The sequence below is a fragment of the Vipera ursinii genome (genome assembly GCF_947247035.1).
Source record: "Vipera ursinii genome assembly, chromosome: 1".
NCBI classification, from domain to species: Eukaryota; Metazoa; Chordata; class Lepidosauria; order Squamata; family Viperidae; genus Vipera; species Vipera ursinii.
The window spans coordinates 202,598,903-202,617,445 of record NC_139512.1 but is presented as its reverse complement, the minus strand read 5'-3'; the positions used below and the strand labels follow the sequence as shown (position 1 = coordinate 202,617,445).

Below are 18,543 nucleotides of genomic sequence, written 5' to 3'. Positions count from 1 at the left end.
GCAGCAGAAACAATACATTCAATGCACAGAAAGATATGTTTTAATTTTATGTCTCAGGTGCAATACAGTGTTAAGACTTATTGTATGTTAAAGTGTTAACATACAATAAAAATTAAGCATTTTAAAATTTCCCTTACTGAATTAAAATCAAACATAAGATCTTTACTAACAGGGTCCAAAAAAGAGCAGCAATAAAGAAGGAAGTTTGGTAGTTCGATCTGAAAATAATAAGATATTATTTTGCAACAATGTTTTTCAACCTTCGTTATTTTAAAAACTTCCAGAATTCCTTAACCAGGAGTTCCCTGGTCCACGTATCTTAAAATCCCTGCTAGGAGTTCCCTGGTCCACGTATCTTAAAATCAACATGGTTGAAAAACACTGCTTTAGAAGATATTCTTCCAAATGAAACTTAGTTACAGAAGATCAATGTCATTGTTAATTTGGGTGAGACCAGTAAATTTCATAGCTTTGTTCTAAACTAAATCTCAATCAAGAGACAATTCAACTTTTAGCTTATTTCAAACATATACTGCTGTCAGCTCGTGTATCCAAGCATTACCATAGGTACGACATAATGTTTTCTTTTTCACACAATTTTCGCCGTCTTCTTAATATCCTTGTTTTTTACGACTGCACACGTAAGGAGCAAGCAAACCACAATGCTTGTCCCAAATCAGACGTTTCACATTAATCTGAATGGGGTGGATATCTGAATATGGATTTGGATGGACTCATTTACAGATCCCCAATATTTTGGAGCCAAAAGGAGAATATGCTATTTTGAGAGCATGTTGTGGGCACTCAGAGAATGGCTACTCATAGAAATCCTGGCTGAGGTCTTCCCAAAATAGCAGTCACAAAGAATATTAATCAACTAGGAGGAAAAATGGTGAGATTATTTTTCAGCCTCCAGGATGGTTATGGTCACTCCCATCTTAAAGAATTGTTTTTTCTGGACAAGTAGGCACATTTACGAAGTGTTAGCCTGAAACTAATCACCCTTTTTTTACTTTCTAAGAATGTCAGTGGGTCTGCACAGAGTCCATGCATGTTTTCATAAGAGATCCTACAATACCTACAACAGAGGAATTGGTTAATAAAGATGATAGAACTGGCAACAAGGGCTAAATTGTGAGAGAAATATCACTGAAGAAATTCATCTATATACATCTTCATTGGAAGTTCTTTGTGGATTTTTTGCAAGAGATGGAGAAAAATCAAATTTTGACATATGGATTTGATGTTTGTTAAAATTTAAAAAGGGAAATGGACATTATATTACAGTCTTAAACTAAGAGTTGAATGTAAGTGTTCCCTATATTCTTGAAAGAAATCAATTTTTGTGTATTTTTTCCCTTTCTTTGTTCTTCATACATTTTTGCGCTTTTATCTCCATTCTCTCCTTACTTTGTATCTTATTCTTGGTTAGTTTATGTTGTTTTTTATGTGTAAAATTAATAAAATTATTAGATGGCAAAAAAAGAAGAGAATTCCATTCCTACTTGGATTTGCAACAATCCAGGATTTTTTAAAATATAAAATAAAAATGCCTTTAATCAATCAATAAAACAAGGCACTGGAAGCCAAGCAAGGCAACTGATATTTATTTATTTATTTATTTATTTTATTTTTATTACATTTATATCCCGCCCTTCTCCGAAGACTCAGGGCGGCTTACAAGCTTAGCATATCTACATATGCACCCTATATTTTAATTTATTTTTATTTTAATCCCATTTATATCCCGCCCTTCTCCGAAGACTCAGGGCAACCCTATATCAGTTGCAAGGCTGTATCAAATGTTGATATTATCACTTACTTTCCTTCAGTGGGATGCACAAACAACATTAATGTATAAATGTCTACATAAAGGTAAGACCCACTAATCTAAATAAGATTTATTAACCAAATGACCTAACAGAGACTTATAATTTGTGGCTATTTTCTGATGCTCCTCCCTACTTTTCAATCTAGCCTGCCTAAGGATTTATAGTATGTTCCAGGGCAAGTAATATTAATAACTGGAACCATGAGAAAATAGTCATCTGCAATTTCTGACAGAATAACAGGGGAGAAGTCAAGGGTTTGCATAAATGGCTTGGGTCCGGGATATCTGAGGGAACACCTGCTGCCGGCATCAAGTTCCCTTCGTCCAGTGCGCTCCCACAGGGAGGGCCTTCTCAGAGTGCTGCTGGTTAAAGATTGCCGGCGGGTAACACCCAGGGGGAGGGCCTTCTCTGTGGGTGCGCCTGCCCTCTGGAACCAGCTGCCGGCAGAGCTTAGGACCGCCCCCAACCTTCGTTCATTTCACCGTGACCTGAAGAACTGGCTCTTTGAGCTTTCCGGCCCAGGCTGAGAGTTTTTAATTGGGGTTTTATATTTTTTCAGGGATTAAATTTAATTCTTTAAATTGTTTTTAATTTTTGTATCAATGTTTTAAGTACCCTGTAAACCGCCCTGAGTCCTTCGGGAAAGGGCGGTATATAAATTCAATAAAATAAATAAATAAATAAATAAAAGCTCATATCTCTAATGTATTGCATTTTTTTTGTATTTAACAGAGGTGCATATTTTAGAATTAACATTTTACATTTCACTCATAGAAGAGGAAACAGAAATGGCCTGCGTAATCAGTAATAATCTATGGCATCAAAGAAAACGAAGAAAAATATATTAGCTGATTTTTAAGATTAACAAACAGAAGACATATTTTCCTAACAAAAATATGAAGATACCCGATCAAACAGAATAGACAAACAGAATGGGTTTCAACGTTGAGAAAAAGGTAACATATTTGGTAAGATATTTGATACAATATGAATTGTATGTTGTTTCAAAATTAATATTTTAAGATATGGAATGAAGTTACAAAAGACTGAATTTGAAACTGAATTACATACAAACAAAGAACATGTTATTGCTAAAATATATAAAATGTTTATTAAAATTAGATACAGAAGAAGTAAAAGAATATATGATAAAATAAGCTAAAATTTTGGTTGTACTATGCAAAGAAAACAACTGGAAAATATGTGTATGCAAAAATTGAAATTCACACTGTATTTTACAACCTTAAAGAGAACTTTTATAAAATGATGTATGGTTGGTATATTTGTCCCTGGAAAAAACATCTAAAATATATAAAGGCATTTCAAATATATGTAGGAAATATGAATGAGGGGACTTTTTATCATGCTTGGTGGACATGTAAAAATGGATTCAAATACACATTAATTCAAATTTTAAAGATTAATATACAACTGAACCTAGAGATGGTTCCTTTGGAACTGATTGGCAAAAAGTTGGGAAACAATTATGGAACTTTGTTTTTATATGCAATAACAGCAGTGAGACTTTTATATACACAATAGTGGAAAGGGCTGACGTTACCCACAATGGAAGAGGGGATGATGAAGACAATGAAACTTGCTGAGATGGCAATACTGACAGCTTTGATTAGAGTAAAGGTAAAATTACTTGTAATGCTGATTGGACACAGCCTTTTTTGCGTGAAACAGAGACATATGGTATATATTTGATGACATAGGACTTCAATGATTAAAAAAAAGTAGATAATAGAAAAAAATGAGCATTATTTTCTAACCTTAGAGTAAGAAATCAATTTAAATTTATACCTATAAATGTTGTAAAAGAAAATTGAAAGTCATTTCTTTATATTTTCTTTTCCTTTCTTTCCTTTCTGCACTTTTCTTTCTTTCTTTCTTTCTTTCTTTCTTTCTTTCTTTCTTTCTTTCTTTCTTTCTTTCTTTCTCTTTCTTTCTTTTCTTTCTTTTTTTTCTTTCTTTCTTTCTTCTTTCTTTCTTTCTTTCTTTCTTTCTTTCTTTCTTTCTTTCCTTTTTCCTTCTTAATTATTGATTACTGTTAGTTTTTAATCTTTCTACTTTTAAAAAAATCTAATAAACCTATCGCAAAGGAAAGAAAATGAAGGGGTGGGGTGGGGGAACCTGATACGGTACCTTCATAGGCGCAAGCTGAATGGGTGTGATGCATGAAGGATCCACCATTGGCTTTGGCCTGTTGGCTGTGTCTGCCAGCAAACTATGCCATTGTTGAGGTAGTCCGGTGAATTTTTGTTCTCTGTGATCAAATCCAGTGTGTACCCTGTGTTCAAAATTGGAAGGGCCAGAAATTTCAATCTTTTTCTTTTTCTTTCCAAACATGATGGAAAAACCTGAAAAAGAAGGAAGAATGTGGTGTAAGATACACATTACTAAGGACACGTGGTGTATATAGTATATTGATGACTGGGTAGAAAAGAGGACAGGAAATGAGCAGAGCGCTGGTGACATATAAATAATACAAATTCACGTTTACTGCATCTCTCTCTCTCTCTCTCTCCCCCTGCTTTTGCCTACTTTTTTTCCCTTTTTGCCGGTTAACTTATTTTTTCCTGAGCTGAAATAAGTAATATCTACACTTGCTGTAATCTAGAATTGAGTGGCAGTATGCTGGGTGCAAACTAAACTGGAAATCGTCTACAGTAATTTTTTCCAAGGGACAGGCTACAGGCCCAAGAAAGCTTACTCTGAGCCCCCCAAAGTAACTCAGCCACTCAACATTCCAATTTATTTTCAGCCACTAGATCAGGGGTGTCAAACTGCCGGCCCATGGGCCAGATGCGTCATGGTGAAACCGTGTCCACCCTATTGCCGGCAATGGCAAAAAAAGTCACGATATGTCGCGCCACGTCATGTGACATTGCGAGTTTGACACCCCTGCACTAGATCAAGCATTCAGCTGAAACAGCACTCAGAGCCCAATGTCACAGTTATTCATTAGGTCAGACATGTCAAACACAAGGCCCGGGGGCCGGATCCGGCCCGCGAAGTGGTTTCATGTGGCCCACGAAGCCATCCTGGAAACAGTGAGGGAACGGCCCCCACTGCCTTGGCCCTGGCCCAGAGACCCTCCTTCTGCCAGAGACCCTCAGATCTGTCCCACTCCTGCCCAGGCAGGCACCCTTGATGTGAACAATGTAGAGCTGGCCACGCCCACCCAGTAGGCCATACGCACTCTAGCCACGCCCACCCAGTAGGCCATGCCCACCCTGGCCATACCCACCTGGCCCCCTGAGGGCAACCACAATGCTGATGCGCCCCCCAATGAAATTGAGTTTGACACCCCTGCATTAGGACCTAAAATATCCTAATCAAGGAGCATTTTTTCATGCTTTCAAACTTAGCAAATAGCAATGAAACTGGGATTGGAAAATCTCATACAACAGCCCCTGGAGATGAAAATGGGGGCACCATCTAACTCTCTGAAGTCTTTGAGATAACACATCCAGGAGAAACCCAAACCACAAAAACTGAAAAAGGATATATTATTTATGTCTGGAATAATTCTAAGAATGAAGACAACAAACTGAAAATTGATTCAAAATTGTGTTTAGCTAAGCTAAGACAGGCATTCCAGACAAACTCAGGAATGACCAATGTTCAGAAAAAATGGTAAGCTCAAAATTATTAGGGAGCAAAAATGGTATGGAATAAGTGCAGAGTATCTCTCTATTCAGAAGACACTAAACAAAATAGTGTAAAACTTTCTAATGGTTTCAACGAGAATCTGTTATTAAGTATTAATATCAATACTTTTATAAAATATCAAATAAAGGAATTATATTTTTCTCGTTATATTCAAAGTTCATGATGAAATTTCCCTTAAGAATATAATTGCTAGATTGGAGGTATATCAATATGATTGAGCCATGCAACTGAAATGAATTATCTATACCAGGGGTCCCCAATCCCTGGCCCACAGCCCAGTACCAGGCTGTAGCCTATTGGCAACCGGGCCATGATCCAGCAATCTTGGCTCATGCAAGAAATGTGTCAGCTTGCACACGAAGGTGCACGCAGCTCAACTCTTAGTCGAGCTGTGTGTGCATTTATTCGTGCAACCCAGTTCTCCTTTCCCTCCCCCCAAGCTGGGCTGCCAAGCCGCAAATGTTGGGGACCCCTGCTCTAAACCTATGAAGGAAAGAAGAAAAGAACTGATCAATTAAAGCAAGGGTCTCCAAACCTGGCCGCTTTAAGACCTGTGAACTTCAACTCTCAGAATTCCTCAGCCAGCATGGCTGGCTGAGGAATTCTGAGAGTTGAAGTCCACAAGTCTTAAAGCAGCCAAGTTTGAAGACTCCTGAATTAAACGGTGGGGGTTCATTACATCTATGTATCACATAGGGCAAGAAAAGAAATATATTTTATTCTGGTGGCGAAGTTGCAAGGCTTTCACATACACGGGTTTTCATAAACAATAGAATACAATACACGAGTTGCATAAACAATAGAACAGCACTGATGCTATCTTCATAGCATTTTGTTTGCTGGTTGACATAAAATTTAGATAGAATGGAAACTCATGCACTCCAGATGATATAGGCTCCAATTTATGCTATGCAGCTTTTTCATGCAGTTTTCTATTATTTGCTTGAATTAGTTTTACTATATTGATGGAACTGTTACTTTTTGTTTTTTGTCATGATGACGATGATGATGATGATGATGCAGCCATCTTTTACCTTGTCCTTTGCACACTGAAAATATTTTGCTTCTGTTAGAATTACATATATAATTCTTTATCCTTACATTTAGGGGAAAGAAACCTGTGATTTCCAAATGTTGCTGAAAACAAGGACAATAATAATTTCTTAAATATCATTCCCAGATTCCAAGTAAAGTCTACAGCATGAAAAAAGAATCATTTTTTTCCTGATCATCTTTATCAGATTATGAAAACTGTCACTTCTGGAAAACACCTACTCTGACATGTAGGCTTGGAATAATGTGATTCCAAGATCAAAGGAATTGAGTCTTCTATCCCTCTCTGTGAATAGACAACAAATAACACAGAAAAACCTCTTTCACAAAACCATCCAGATTTGGGGAGAAAAAGCTAAGGGGGGAGGGGAGGGAAAGGATATTGGCCTCCTTCATTTCAAAGTTACAGCAGCTACTTCCAGACTGACTTGTGGGACAATCCATCATAGCTCTTATTTTCTTGGTGAGGGGAAAAAAAATTCTCTTGAGAGGCCACTTACTATATTTCTTAGTTTTTGCTCCTCAGTAAAATAGCAATTTTGCTTCTGAAAATCAAGCATTATTAAAGAATCCAGCACTGCATCAGTCTGTAATCACAGAACTATATGCTCTGAGGCTTAACAGCATGATTGTAATCCTCTAGGACACAGGTTGGCAACCCGCGGCTCCGGAGCTTTAAGCCGTCTCCTGCGGCTCCCAGTCACCCGGTGCGCGTGCACCTCTCCGAATGGGCAGTGGTGCGTGCGCACCTCTCCAAACAGAGTGGCGCCGCCCGTTTGGAGAGGTGCACGCGCACCTCTCCGAACGGGCGGAGGTGCGCATGCACCTCTTTGAACGGGCAGTGGCGCTGCCCATTTGGAAAGCTGCCGCAGAGGAAGGTGGCAGCCTGCAAACAGGCCGCGTCAGCTTTCCAAAACGGCAGCGCCACCGCCCATTCCTAGAGGTGCGTGCGCAGCTCTCCGAACGGGCAGTGGCACCGCCCGTTTGGAAAGGTGCTGCAGCCCGTTTACAGAGCTGCCGCCTTCCTCCAAAGGCGGCAGGTCTGCAAACAGGCTGCGGCAGCTTTCCAAAGTGCCGCCCTTTTGGAAAGCTGCCGCGGCCCATTTGCAGGCTGCCGCCTTCCTCCAAAGGCGGTAGCTTTGCAAACGGGCTGCGGCAGCTTTCCAAACGGGCAGCGCCACCAAAGGTTTGGAGAGCTGTGTGCGCACCTCTCGGAACGGGCGGTGGCGCTGCCCTTTTGGAAAGCTGCTGCGGCCCGTTTGCAGGCTGCCGCCTTCCTCTGAAGGTGGTAGCTTTGCAAACGGGCCATGGCAGCTTTCCAAACCGGCAGCAGCACGTCTGCAAACGGGTGGCACCGCCGCCCATTTGGGTGGAGGTGTGCGCGCACCTCTCCAAAGGTTTGGAGAGCTGCGCGCGCACCTCCCCGAATGGGTGGCGGTTTGGAGGTCCCAGGGGTGGCTCCGGCGGCGCCCAGGCTGAAGGTGGTGCCGCAACCCAGCGCCCGTCGCCAGGGAGACCCGTTGCCACGCAGGTGCCTCCCGTTTTGCACATGCGCAAAACGTTTTTGCGGCTCCCACATTTTTGTGTGTGTGATGGAACCGGTTCCGAGTGGCTCTTTTGCTTTTTCCAGTTGCCAACCCCTGCTCTAGGAGGATGTGAATTGCTAATTTTTTTTAGCTTAAAATTGTGTTTATTTTGGCCTTCTGAAGCTTCTGCCCTTATTGTTCTTTTAAAAGGGATTCCCTAGCAATAAGTGGGCCCTCTCAGAGATTCAGACACAAAATGGGAGGGAGGGAGGAAGGAAAGAAGGAAGGAAGTTTCACACTCTCTTATGACTGTGTATGATATAAACATAATGTATATTTCATGAAATTTATCTACAGGAGGAAAAATCGATAAAATTGGTCAACTGGAAATATTCCTTGAATTATTTATTTAACATGTTCCATGTATTTTTTTTCTGAACAAGACCAAGGTTTTATTTGATCTAACTATATTATTTCTAACAAAAACCAGACAAAAGTTTCTGTAAAAATCAGATGGGATTCATTGTTTTCGCAATGGATTGTCCAGGGTTGATGCTTGAGCAGAGATTATGGGAACAGAAACACTACACACCTGGATAGGATTAATGCTGCTCCAAGGCAGACGGGCCTTATTTTTCTTTTTTCTTTTTTACCTTTTTTAACATTTAAGTCAAATTCACAACATTGAAATGAATTCAAATTCCAGATACATACTCAAAGGAGGCATGCATTGACCTACATATTGCAAATATTGGTGGTTTCAAATGAAGCTTCTTATATAACTTCCCAACTTACTAACTTAAAAAAAAATAAATAAAACCCCTTCTGAGTTGAGAGACTTCTTTTTAGATTGAGGGTTTAGTGCAGGGGTAGGCAACCTTGGCTCTTTTATGACTTGTGGACTTCAACTACCAGAATTCCCAAGCCAGTCATGCTGGCTCAAGAATTCTGGGACTTGAAGTCCACGAATCATAAAAGAGCCCAGGTTGCCTACCCCTGGCTTAGTGGTTCCAGCCTACCAATTAGGGGACCCTGAGCAGAACAAGTTTCTTTGTTCCATAAAAAAAAAAAAACATTCATTCCTGACAACACTATAAAAGCGAGTGGATGAGAAGAATGTCTGAAGCATATTGCCAAAGATTTAACAGATTCAGGAAAAAAAAAGGTACGCCAAATTTGACCAAGTGTATATTTTAATTGCATTTTAGAAAGCAACTGATGTAATCGTTGGACGGGGTCAGCGGCAATGATATTTGGGGGCTGAACGTATTTTTTCCATAATTTCCCAGCCCATTTCCGTGACAGTTGTGACTGCTTCATAGCATTCCTCATTTTTTTTTAAAAAAAAATTGGGATGGGTCTGTTGATCCACAAGCAAGCACTAAGCAAAAAAAATGTGGTTCTGGTGGAAATACTGATGGCAAGACTGGGCCTATCTAAACTATTATGCATCAGGAAGTCATGGTAAAAGGTAGATTCTGGAAGAGCAGTAGTGTACTGGTGGTGAAGCACATCATTTGCTCTTGGTACTTGAAGTTAGTCTACTACTTCAAATGCAATGGAAAAAGATGGCCCATGGATCCAGTTGATGGGAAATGCCACCACCATTCAGATGGTTTTGCTTCTGGAAAAGGAACACACATCTATGCTATTCATGTAGGCAGCAAAATATTTTGCAAAAAAAATAAGTAAGTCAGAAATGAGTCTGAGGGCAGAATCTGAAAAAAATAAAATATAAGGAAATATTTAGTCCAAATCTAAACCAAAATCTTCTTTGTAAGGAGGACGAGAGTGGCAATTGAGAAATGGCTTAGAGTGCAGCTCTGTAACCAAAGTTTGAGGCTGTTTTCGTGGGCTTCTTGCTAGTTAGATGGCTTGAAGTGCTAGGTTGCTAGCTTGGACTTCTGCCATAAAATTAGGTACCTCGTCATAATTTGAGGTTCTCACACCAGCAACATTTTTTTTTGCACTTTCCCTCATTCTACCTTAATCCCTGATTTTGTTGGTGTGTTGGTACTTTTGGCTGACTCTTTCTAAACTACATAAGCCTGCACCCTGCTAGTTTGTGTAATGAGTGTCTCCATGTGATTTAGATAGCAGATGTTTTCCTACACTTTTGGCTGTTATTGATCAAACTTCTTCAGAGCTGGCAAACACTCTATTACAGAAATGTGTGTGTGTGTGTGTGTGTGTGTGTGAGAGAGAGAGAGAGAGAGAGAGAGAGAGAGAGAGAGAGAGAGTTGTTGATTGCCCAAACTTTCCATTGATGGCCTTCAAGACTTTCCCCTCTTCTGATATTAAATCGGCACAATTTCCACTACAACTTAAGCACAATTAATTCTTCAACTGGTGCTCTGTTTGTCATACAAGACTCCTGCAGTAGTAGGCTTCCCAGAAATGCTGCATTGAGGGACCTGATAGACGGGAAACATGTTACTGTAGCCTTGTTTAATAAACAAAGTGTGTGTAAGAAATGGGCTGGGAGGAGAAGTAACAGGAAGAAGAAAGTCCCTGGACGATGAAACCATAGGAAGGCTGTCTCAAAGGCACGCACAAAGGGCTAGAGAGACCGTGTTTACTAATCTTGTAATTTGCATCTTGCACTGTAGATTCTGCCTCAACAAATGACAATACCTTGTTGTCTGTGTCTTCTTGTGGACCTAGGGAGTATATGGATGGAAAACCTCAATGAAATCCTAAACATGGAGGCAAGACTGGGGGTGGGTGGGGGAAGCCCCAAACTAAAAAAGCAATAGCCATACCACTGGTGCCAAAGAAACAACACAGGAATATCTATGAAGTCAATAGGAATCAAGCTCAATTCAAGGGGGACTTTGCCATACCTCTGTAGGTCTTGAGGGCACAGGGTGCTACTGGGTGACCTTGAGGCTCTTTTCCAAACCTTATCTTTGTATGACTCTCAATTCTACATACAGAATATTTATCCCTCTCCTGAAAAGGGAAGGGTGTGACTCACGTTTGTGTCCCGTTATGCAAGCACAAGCCATCTCATGCATGTTCAAATACATACACACACTTGGTATGATCCATTTCTAATCACACACATTCATTTCTAACACTGTATTCTTGCACATGTAGTTACAGCAGATCTTGTGCTACCTTGCTAATCTGCTGGCATGTTCAAAGCCTAAAAATCAGTTGTTTCCCCCACCAGCCACTCCCCCAGTGTTACTGTCCCAAAATGGTCAAAAGCAAACAATGAAACAATTCCAAGCCCAGAGCTTTCTTATTGTCAGAAATTCTGCTAAAACACACAACACCTTGTTTGTTGTTGAAAATGCCTTCACTGGTCACATCCCAGCACAGCAGGATGACCCAGATGGCTGCCCCATGAGAAACATCCAATAGAGACTCACAATGAAATAAATTCAACTTTTTTAAAAAACAAAAACAAAAACAAAGACAATGTGGATTTGTACAGCGAGGGGAAATGCTGGCAGGGAATAAGCAAAGAAACACTGTTGTCTTTCTGAAAAAAAAAATCACTTGCTTTGTATATTCGATTTCAGCCTTTTCTTATTTGGACCTCTCCAGATATCTTGGGGTTCAGCTCCTATTATCCCCTGCCAGCTTCAGACTTGACATATGTAAGCAGATTCTCCAAAAGATTTCCAAACTGTTAAGAACTTGAACACAATAGCCGTGTTATGTGGGGTCCCTTCTTGACACTCTTCTTACCCTCCTGGTTGTTTGCTTACTAAATTCAAACAGTAACATTTGTGCAGGTTTTTTTTATTTATTTTATTTTTTTATTTTAATCCCATTTATATCCCGCCCTTCTCCAAAGACTCAGGGCGGCTTACAAGCTTAGCAGTAGCCTTCATTCTATGTATATGCCTGCTTATTAGGGCTTTCACACACACACCCCAAGCGGCATTATTACAAAGTCAGCTTATTGCCCCCAACAATCTGGGTTACCAAACAAAAGAAAGGAACATGCTGATGTTGTCTAACAACTAAGTAAATACGTTGCCATAGTAAATATATAGTGCCTACTTCTGATTTAAAGAGCAAAGCATGCAAACCGAGATCAGGAGAAGTAGGCCAAGTCTCATGCTTGTGTGTCAAATCACGTTATGCCATTTGAAACAGCTCCAACTTGACTTTTCCAGTCATTCTATCTTCATACCAACTAGCTGACTTTGACTGATCTTGAAAACTCAGCAGGATTGGACCCAGTTATTTTATTTATTTATTTTTATTTTAATTCCATTTATATCCCACCCTTCTCCGAAGACTCAGGGTGGCTTACAAGCTTAGCAGTAGCCTTCATTCTATGTATATGCCTGCTTATTAGGGCTTTCACGCACACCCCAAGCGGCATTATTACAAAGTCAGCTTAATTGCCCCCAACAATATGGGTCCTCATTTTACCTACCTCGGAAGGATGGAAGGCTGAGTCAACCTTGAGCCTGGTGGGATGCGAACCTGCACTAATTGCAGGCAGCTGGTGTTACTTAACGAGGCATTAGCCCACTGCTCCACCAAGGCTCAGTTACTATTTGGAAGGGAGACTATGAAGAAATTCTAGGTCTGTGGACTAGATTGAGAAGTTGAAAACAAAGCTTGAAGAAGGCAGTGGCAGGCTATTTCCACACTGCTGTCAAGAAAACCACAGAGATGTATTTTTGCCAAGGAGCAAAAGTCTACAATTTACTTGAGAGTGTAAGTTGACTTTCACTGAATACTTTTCCCAATACAAACATGATATTTCCCAAACACACTAACACAAAGTAGACCAAACCAGCAAATAATACCTCTATGAACAAAACTAGCATGTCAGGGAGAAGGTCTTGAACAGGTGATTGGATAAATTCTGGGGGGATAAGGATATAAATGGCTACAAAGTAAGAAGGAGAGATTTCACACAAACACACTCTCACACTAAAAGTCAAAAGGGCATTCGAGAGGGGTACATACTGTATGTCCTATCTATATGGAGATCCCATAGCTTCTGCTTCCAAGAAGGAAGACAGGAGAGGCACATGACCCAGTACAGTCATTCTTCTTTAAAATTTATTTTTTTAAAAAAAATTGGTATCTAGTTTTTCATAAGCATGGCAAATTTTGGAAGGTATGAGAACACATCCAGCCTCATGAATGGAAGCTATCTATTGTAGCTAAGCCCCAAATTTACCAATGGAATGAGCGTTTGTTCAGCAGGTTAAAACACATTCAAGGAAAATCCATAAGGCCATATAGTATTATGGGCATTTGCAGCATATTAAGCAATGCTTTAAGAATTCTGTAACAAGGAAAATTTTTCAGTAGCTTTATAACCACGTTTGTGATGGGTTAGGGATACCCAGATTAAATTGTACAATATGAAAACAGAGACATTTCACAGACTTTGCAAACTTATTTAAAGAAAAGTATTATAAAGCTTTAGTGTTACGTACGTGGACAACATAAGGGGGCTGGGGGGGGAAACATCAGAACCTTGGACATATGTTTAGTTCACCACATCAGCAGTGAGTCACTACAGTAAGTGCCATTGTAAAGGCACCCTTTGGGTTACATCCACACCCACTACTTATGTGCCCATTTCCATGCTTGTCGAGAATCATTAAGCCATCAAGTTGCTTTTAATGCCCCACAGAGATTTATGCACCCTACACACAGGGAAGCATGCTATTCACAAAATAATAAGATATTGTTTTATTTAATGCTGCATCTAGAATTAATGAAATTGATTTCCAAACAGGATGGAACGGTTACCAAAACCTAAAAATCATAGTGGCTCACCTCTTACTACTCCCCTCCCCCGTTTGCATCAAGATATAGAAGGGATTGTCAATAGTCAGGGGAGAGAGATGTATGTGTCAGAAAGTAGATGGATGAGAACATGAATATAGGTTTGCACTAGCCAAAGGGAACAAAATTTAAGCAGAAGTCTCAAATTTATTTCTGCACTAACAGAATGTATGACTATTAACTGAACCTTTCTATAATCGAAAAAGATAATAATATAGTTGACTCAAATGGTAAAATCAATTTATATTGCACATAAGCTCTAAAAGTCTTGAAAATTCACTCTGACTGCATATTACAAGGGGAAGAGCCATGAATGTTGGCATTGTTCCACTAAAATCACTGCTCTGCAAACAAACCTGAATGTTTTTTCTATATAACATTTACTGTACCAAACCAGAAATAAATGGCATTGCTGGAAAAGGTCCCTTTTTTTCCCCTAGCAACACTGTGGGGGGGAAAAATTCATTTCACTGGATTTATAATAAACTATGTAATTTTGTAGCAAACTGTGGTTCATCGAACAAGCCACAATGACTTGCGTTCCACACACAGCTAAGTCATAAACTGCAGTTTGCAATCCTTCATTTGAAGCCAAAATACCACCATGACTTTGCATGATATATAAATCAAGCTACAATGCTGGAGGTGCTGTCAGGTTTCAACATGTCTTTCCATCCAAAAGGAATGCAATGAACTGTCTGGATTAAATTTGCAAGAGGGGCTTAACTTGGAAATGGGCAAGTTAGCAGAACAGAAGCCAGTTATCACTTGATGAAAAGGGTTGGATTTTTTTTTAGTTTTTTTTCATTCTGCCTTTATTATTTTTATAAATAAAATTGCTCAAGACAGCAAATATACCCAAAAAAGATAGTCCCCAACTTACAACAGTTCATTTAGTGTCTGTTCAAAGTTACAATGAAAAAGTGATTTATGACTGTTTTTCACACTTACGACCACTGCAGCATCCCCATAGCCACAGTGAACAAAATTCAGACGCTTGTCAATTGACTCATATTTATGGCGGTTGCAGTTTTCTGGGGTCATGTGACCAACTTTTGCGACCTTCCGACAAATAAAGTCAATGGGGAAGCCACATTCACTAAACAACTGTGTAAGTGCAGTGATCCAAGGATCTAAAATGGGGCAAAATTCACTTGTTCTCGCTTAGCAACAGAAATCTTGGGCACATATATATGCATATATGCAGCAATAAAGTAGAATAAAATGCTACATCAGCTTCTCTACAAGTGAGTATTTTGCAAAGCTAGATTAGCTACTAAACTGTGTCTCCACTTTCTGCCATCTCTTGCTTTAAAAAAATAAATTAGTTTAAATTAAAATCTAGATTAAACAATTAAAATTGCCTGCATTTTACACACTGCATTTGTGTGAACAGAACTGTTATGTTAAGCAAACTAATCATATTAACCTTAATGAACTCATAACAATATTTAATTGATAGCTGTTTCTGGAGAGAGCCGAGGTATATTTAGGCCTCTACCAATGACCTAAGCCTTACACTATAAATATTTTAAAAGTTGGCAAAGAAAAAAAACCTTCATATTTGTGAAGATTATCAGTATCAAGATACAGTTCAATATTAGGAAAGCCTTCTATATCCTGATCAGGTAAAGGAAACAACAATCTTCAACAAAAACACAGAAATGGGCAGATCTGTGATTGAGTAAGTATGGCCAGCTAAATCTGAGTGGCAAATAAGATTTTTGTTCACTTACCTCCTGAGGAGCAACAGGTTCTAAACCCAGAACATGATGGATGGCAGTTGTTTCTGAACATCTAGAATTAGATAGCCAGGAGGTAGATCAAGCTCTACTGGTAAATTTCTAAGCAATTTGCAGCAGATCACCAAAGATTTCTGACTCCCGTTAGATTAGAAATTGAATGTGGTATTTTTTTTTAAAGGACTCTGCCACAGATGACCATATGCTGCTCATCACGTCAATTCACTGCCGCGGTATTCAACCATTTTAGCATTTGGTGTCAGAAACCGGGACATGTAGAACATCTGTAGTCTTGAATGCAGAAGCTGATGGAAGTTGTGTGTAGGATGTGATTGTCTCCATTCCCAAGTCACACTTTTATACTTGTCTCTGGTTGATGGATTTCTATTAAAACAACAACAACAACAACAACAAAGATTCCCAGAAGCCTGAGACAACTCAGCCCAATACAGAAGCACATCTGGTCCTGATTTACAGTTTTTCTTTTCCCCTCTAGCTTTTAAGGAGTGAGATCTCATCTTGGCACCAGTTACATTCACAATGAACAATACATACTTTCTTTCCCTCATTTCGTTACTGGCTCGAGATGAGATAAGCACAGAACAAGGATACAGATTTGCTCAGCTGCTACTAAAAATGTGTCCTTCGAGGAAGCTGAGCTGTGATGCTCAGTGCATTGTTTTATACCACTGCTATAAATCTATAGACATTTCATCTGAGCAAACAAATTTATTTTTAAGCCAGCATCTAAAAGCTTACTCTATACATGCTCAGTGTTAGTGAATCAAACTCAGTTAAGTTACTTTACTGCATTTAGAATTCATTCTACTTAAAGGAATAAACCTGACCAGTCAACAGAACAGGGATGCATAATTTTTGAGAACTGCAGGTACACCTCAATTTATAACCACAATTGAGCCCACAATTCCCATTGCTGAGTGAGGCAGTTGTTGAGTTGTGCCCCATTTTATGACCTTTCTTGCCACTGTAGTTAAGTGAATCACTGCAGTTGTTAAGTAAATAACACGGTGTTTAAGTGAACTTGGCTTCCCCATTGCCTTCGCTTGTCAGGTCACAAAAGGTGATCACATGACCCCGGGACACTGCAACCGTCATAAATATGAGCCAGTTGCCAAGCCTCTGAACTTTGATCACGTGATCATGGAGGTAACTTTGAACAGTCACTATATGAATGGTTGCAAATTGAGGACTACCTGTACACATCTAACTTTTCTGTATTTGGCTTCACAATGCAAGTAGGAAATGAAATATAAGGCAAATGAGCACGCTGGTTCCACCGATTCCAATGAAACTGTGGTACAATTGTGGCACAGGTTGCTACGCTGTGTGTGTGTGCGCCTACAAGCACCGAGAGGGCACCAAGGGAGCAGGGCCTGTCGCTCCATCTGAAGCTTGTTTTTCAGGGGAGAAAAGTTGCTTTGGCTTCCTGGATGCCTCCCTACACAGATGGAAGCCACCTGCTGCTCCTTCTGCAGGACAGATTGGCCAGCCAAAGGGAGCAAACTTTGCTTCCATCTCAAATGATACAGCGTTGGTCAGAAATAGGTCATTTCGGGGACTGAAAGAAGGCAAGGCTGATCAGAGCAACGTCCACCTCCCCAAATATCTGTTGAGAACGCAGGTGGTCCTTGACTTACGATCACAACTGAGCCCAAAATTTTCATTGCTAAGTGAGACAGTTGCTAAATGAGCTTGGCCCCCATTTTTATGACCCTTTTCCCACTGTTAAGCAAATTGTGGCGATTGTTAAGGGAATCATGGAGTCGTTAAGCGAATCTGGCTTTCCCTCTGGACTCTGCTTTATGGGAAGCCTGCTGGGAGGATGGCAAATGGTGATCACATGACCCCCCAGGACAGTGAAACGGTCATAAATACATGCCAGTTGCCAAGCACCCAAATTCTGATCATGTGACTGTAGGGATGCTGCAATGGTCATAAGAGTAAAAACCGATCATAAGTGATTTTTTCCCCCAGCGCCAATGTAACTTCAAACAGTCACTAAACGAATGGCTGTAAGTTGAGGACTAGCTGTAGATAGCCCACCTCCCACAATCTCCTCATGATCCATATTCTAACTAAAGGCTCTTCCTTCCTGAGCTTATTTCCCACCCCTGAGAGGAGGCTTCTATTTATTTATTTATTTATTTTATTAGATTTATATACCGCCCCTCTCCAAGGACTCGGGGCGGTGTACAGGGCAATTAAAACACTAACAACACACAAGGTATAAAAATTAAAATAAGATTAAATCAATATGACTAACAACCAAACAAAAGGAACTTCAAATAAATAAGTCATCCTTTCTGTAATTCCCAACCTTCTCTTTACACACAATGCAAGATAAGGTCTGTGTTGCTTTCTGGCAATCATAAAAATTGAGTGTCAACGAGCTGATTTGTGTATCCTCCACCCCAAGCTCACATTGAAAGCCTATGTGTTGTCCACCAGCCCCAGGAGCCACATCACAATACTAATTGTCCAAAGAAAAGAACCACTGCAAAGAACTGCTATTTTCCTGCCAATTCTGGTAAATTAGATATCACGCCTCTGAAAAGTAGTCACTGATCAAGTTTGTAATCACATCCCTACAAAGGAAAGCAAATAATCTGTTTTCCATTGATATTAGGGTTTGCATGTGATCATTCTAGTTCCTGGCTCTGCACTTTTTAAACAATCTGTATAAAAATTAATACATCTGCGCATGACCATGATGGCTGTCTGCTGTTTCTGAGCTCCTAGGGAGGAACGGATTTCGGCTTTGTTGGGTGGCCATGGGACTTTTTTACCATCGTTTGGTCCCCATCCAGTCAGCTGGACTATCGGTGGAGCGTTAGCACCCTCCCCCGTCGGGATATGCCTGGAAATGGCAGAGGACGGAGGAGGAGAAGCCGGCCATCCAAACACACACACCGATGA

General features: G+C 40.0%; 1 protein-coding gene across 1 annotated transcript in view; it reads right to left on the bottom strand.

Annotated features, from left to right (window-relative positions):
• The window catches only part of PAK5 (p21 (RAC1) activated kinase 5), a gene marked incomplete at its 5' end in the record, with an annotated part of 93,237 nt that extends 77,576 nt beyond the window's left edge, over nucleotides 1–15,661 (bottom strand). The window contains 2 exons of the mRNA XM_083348198.1: nucleotides 3,981–4,195; nucleotides 15,601–15,661. Of these exons, the coding sequence (XP_083204324.1) occupies nucleotides 3,981–4,195; nucleotides 15,601–15,661 (276 nt within the window). The remainder of the gene's footprint in view (nucleotides 1–3,980; nucleotides 4,196–15,600) is intronic.
• Nucleotides 15,662–18,543: the final 2,882 nt, after the last annotated feature.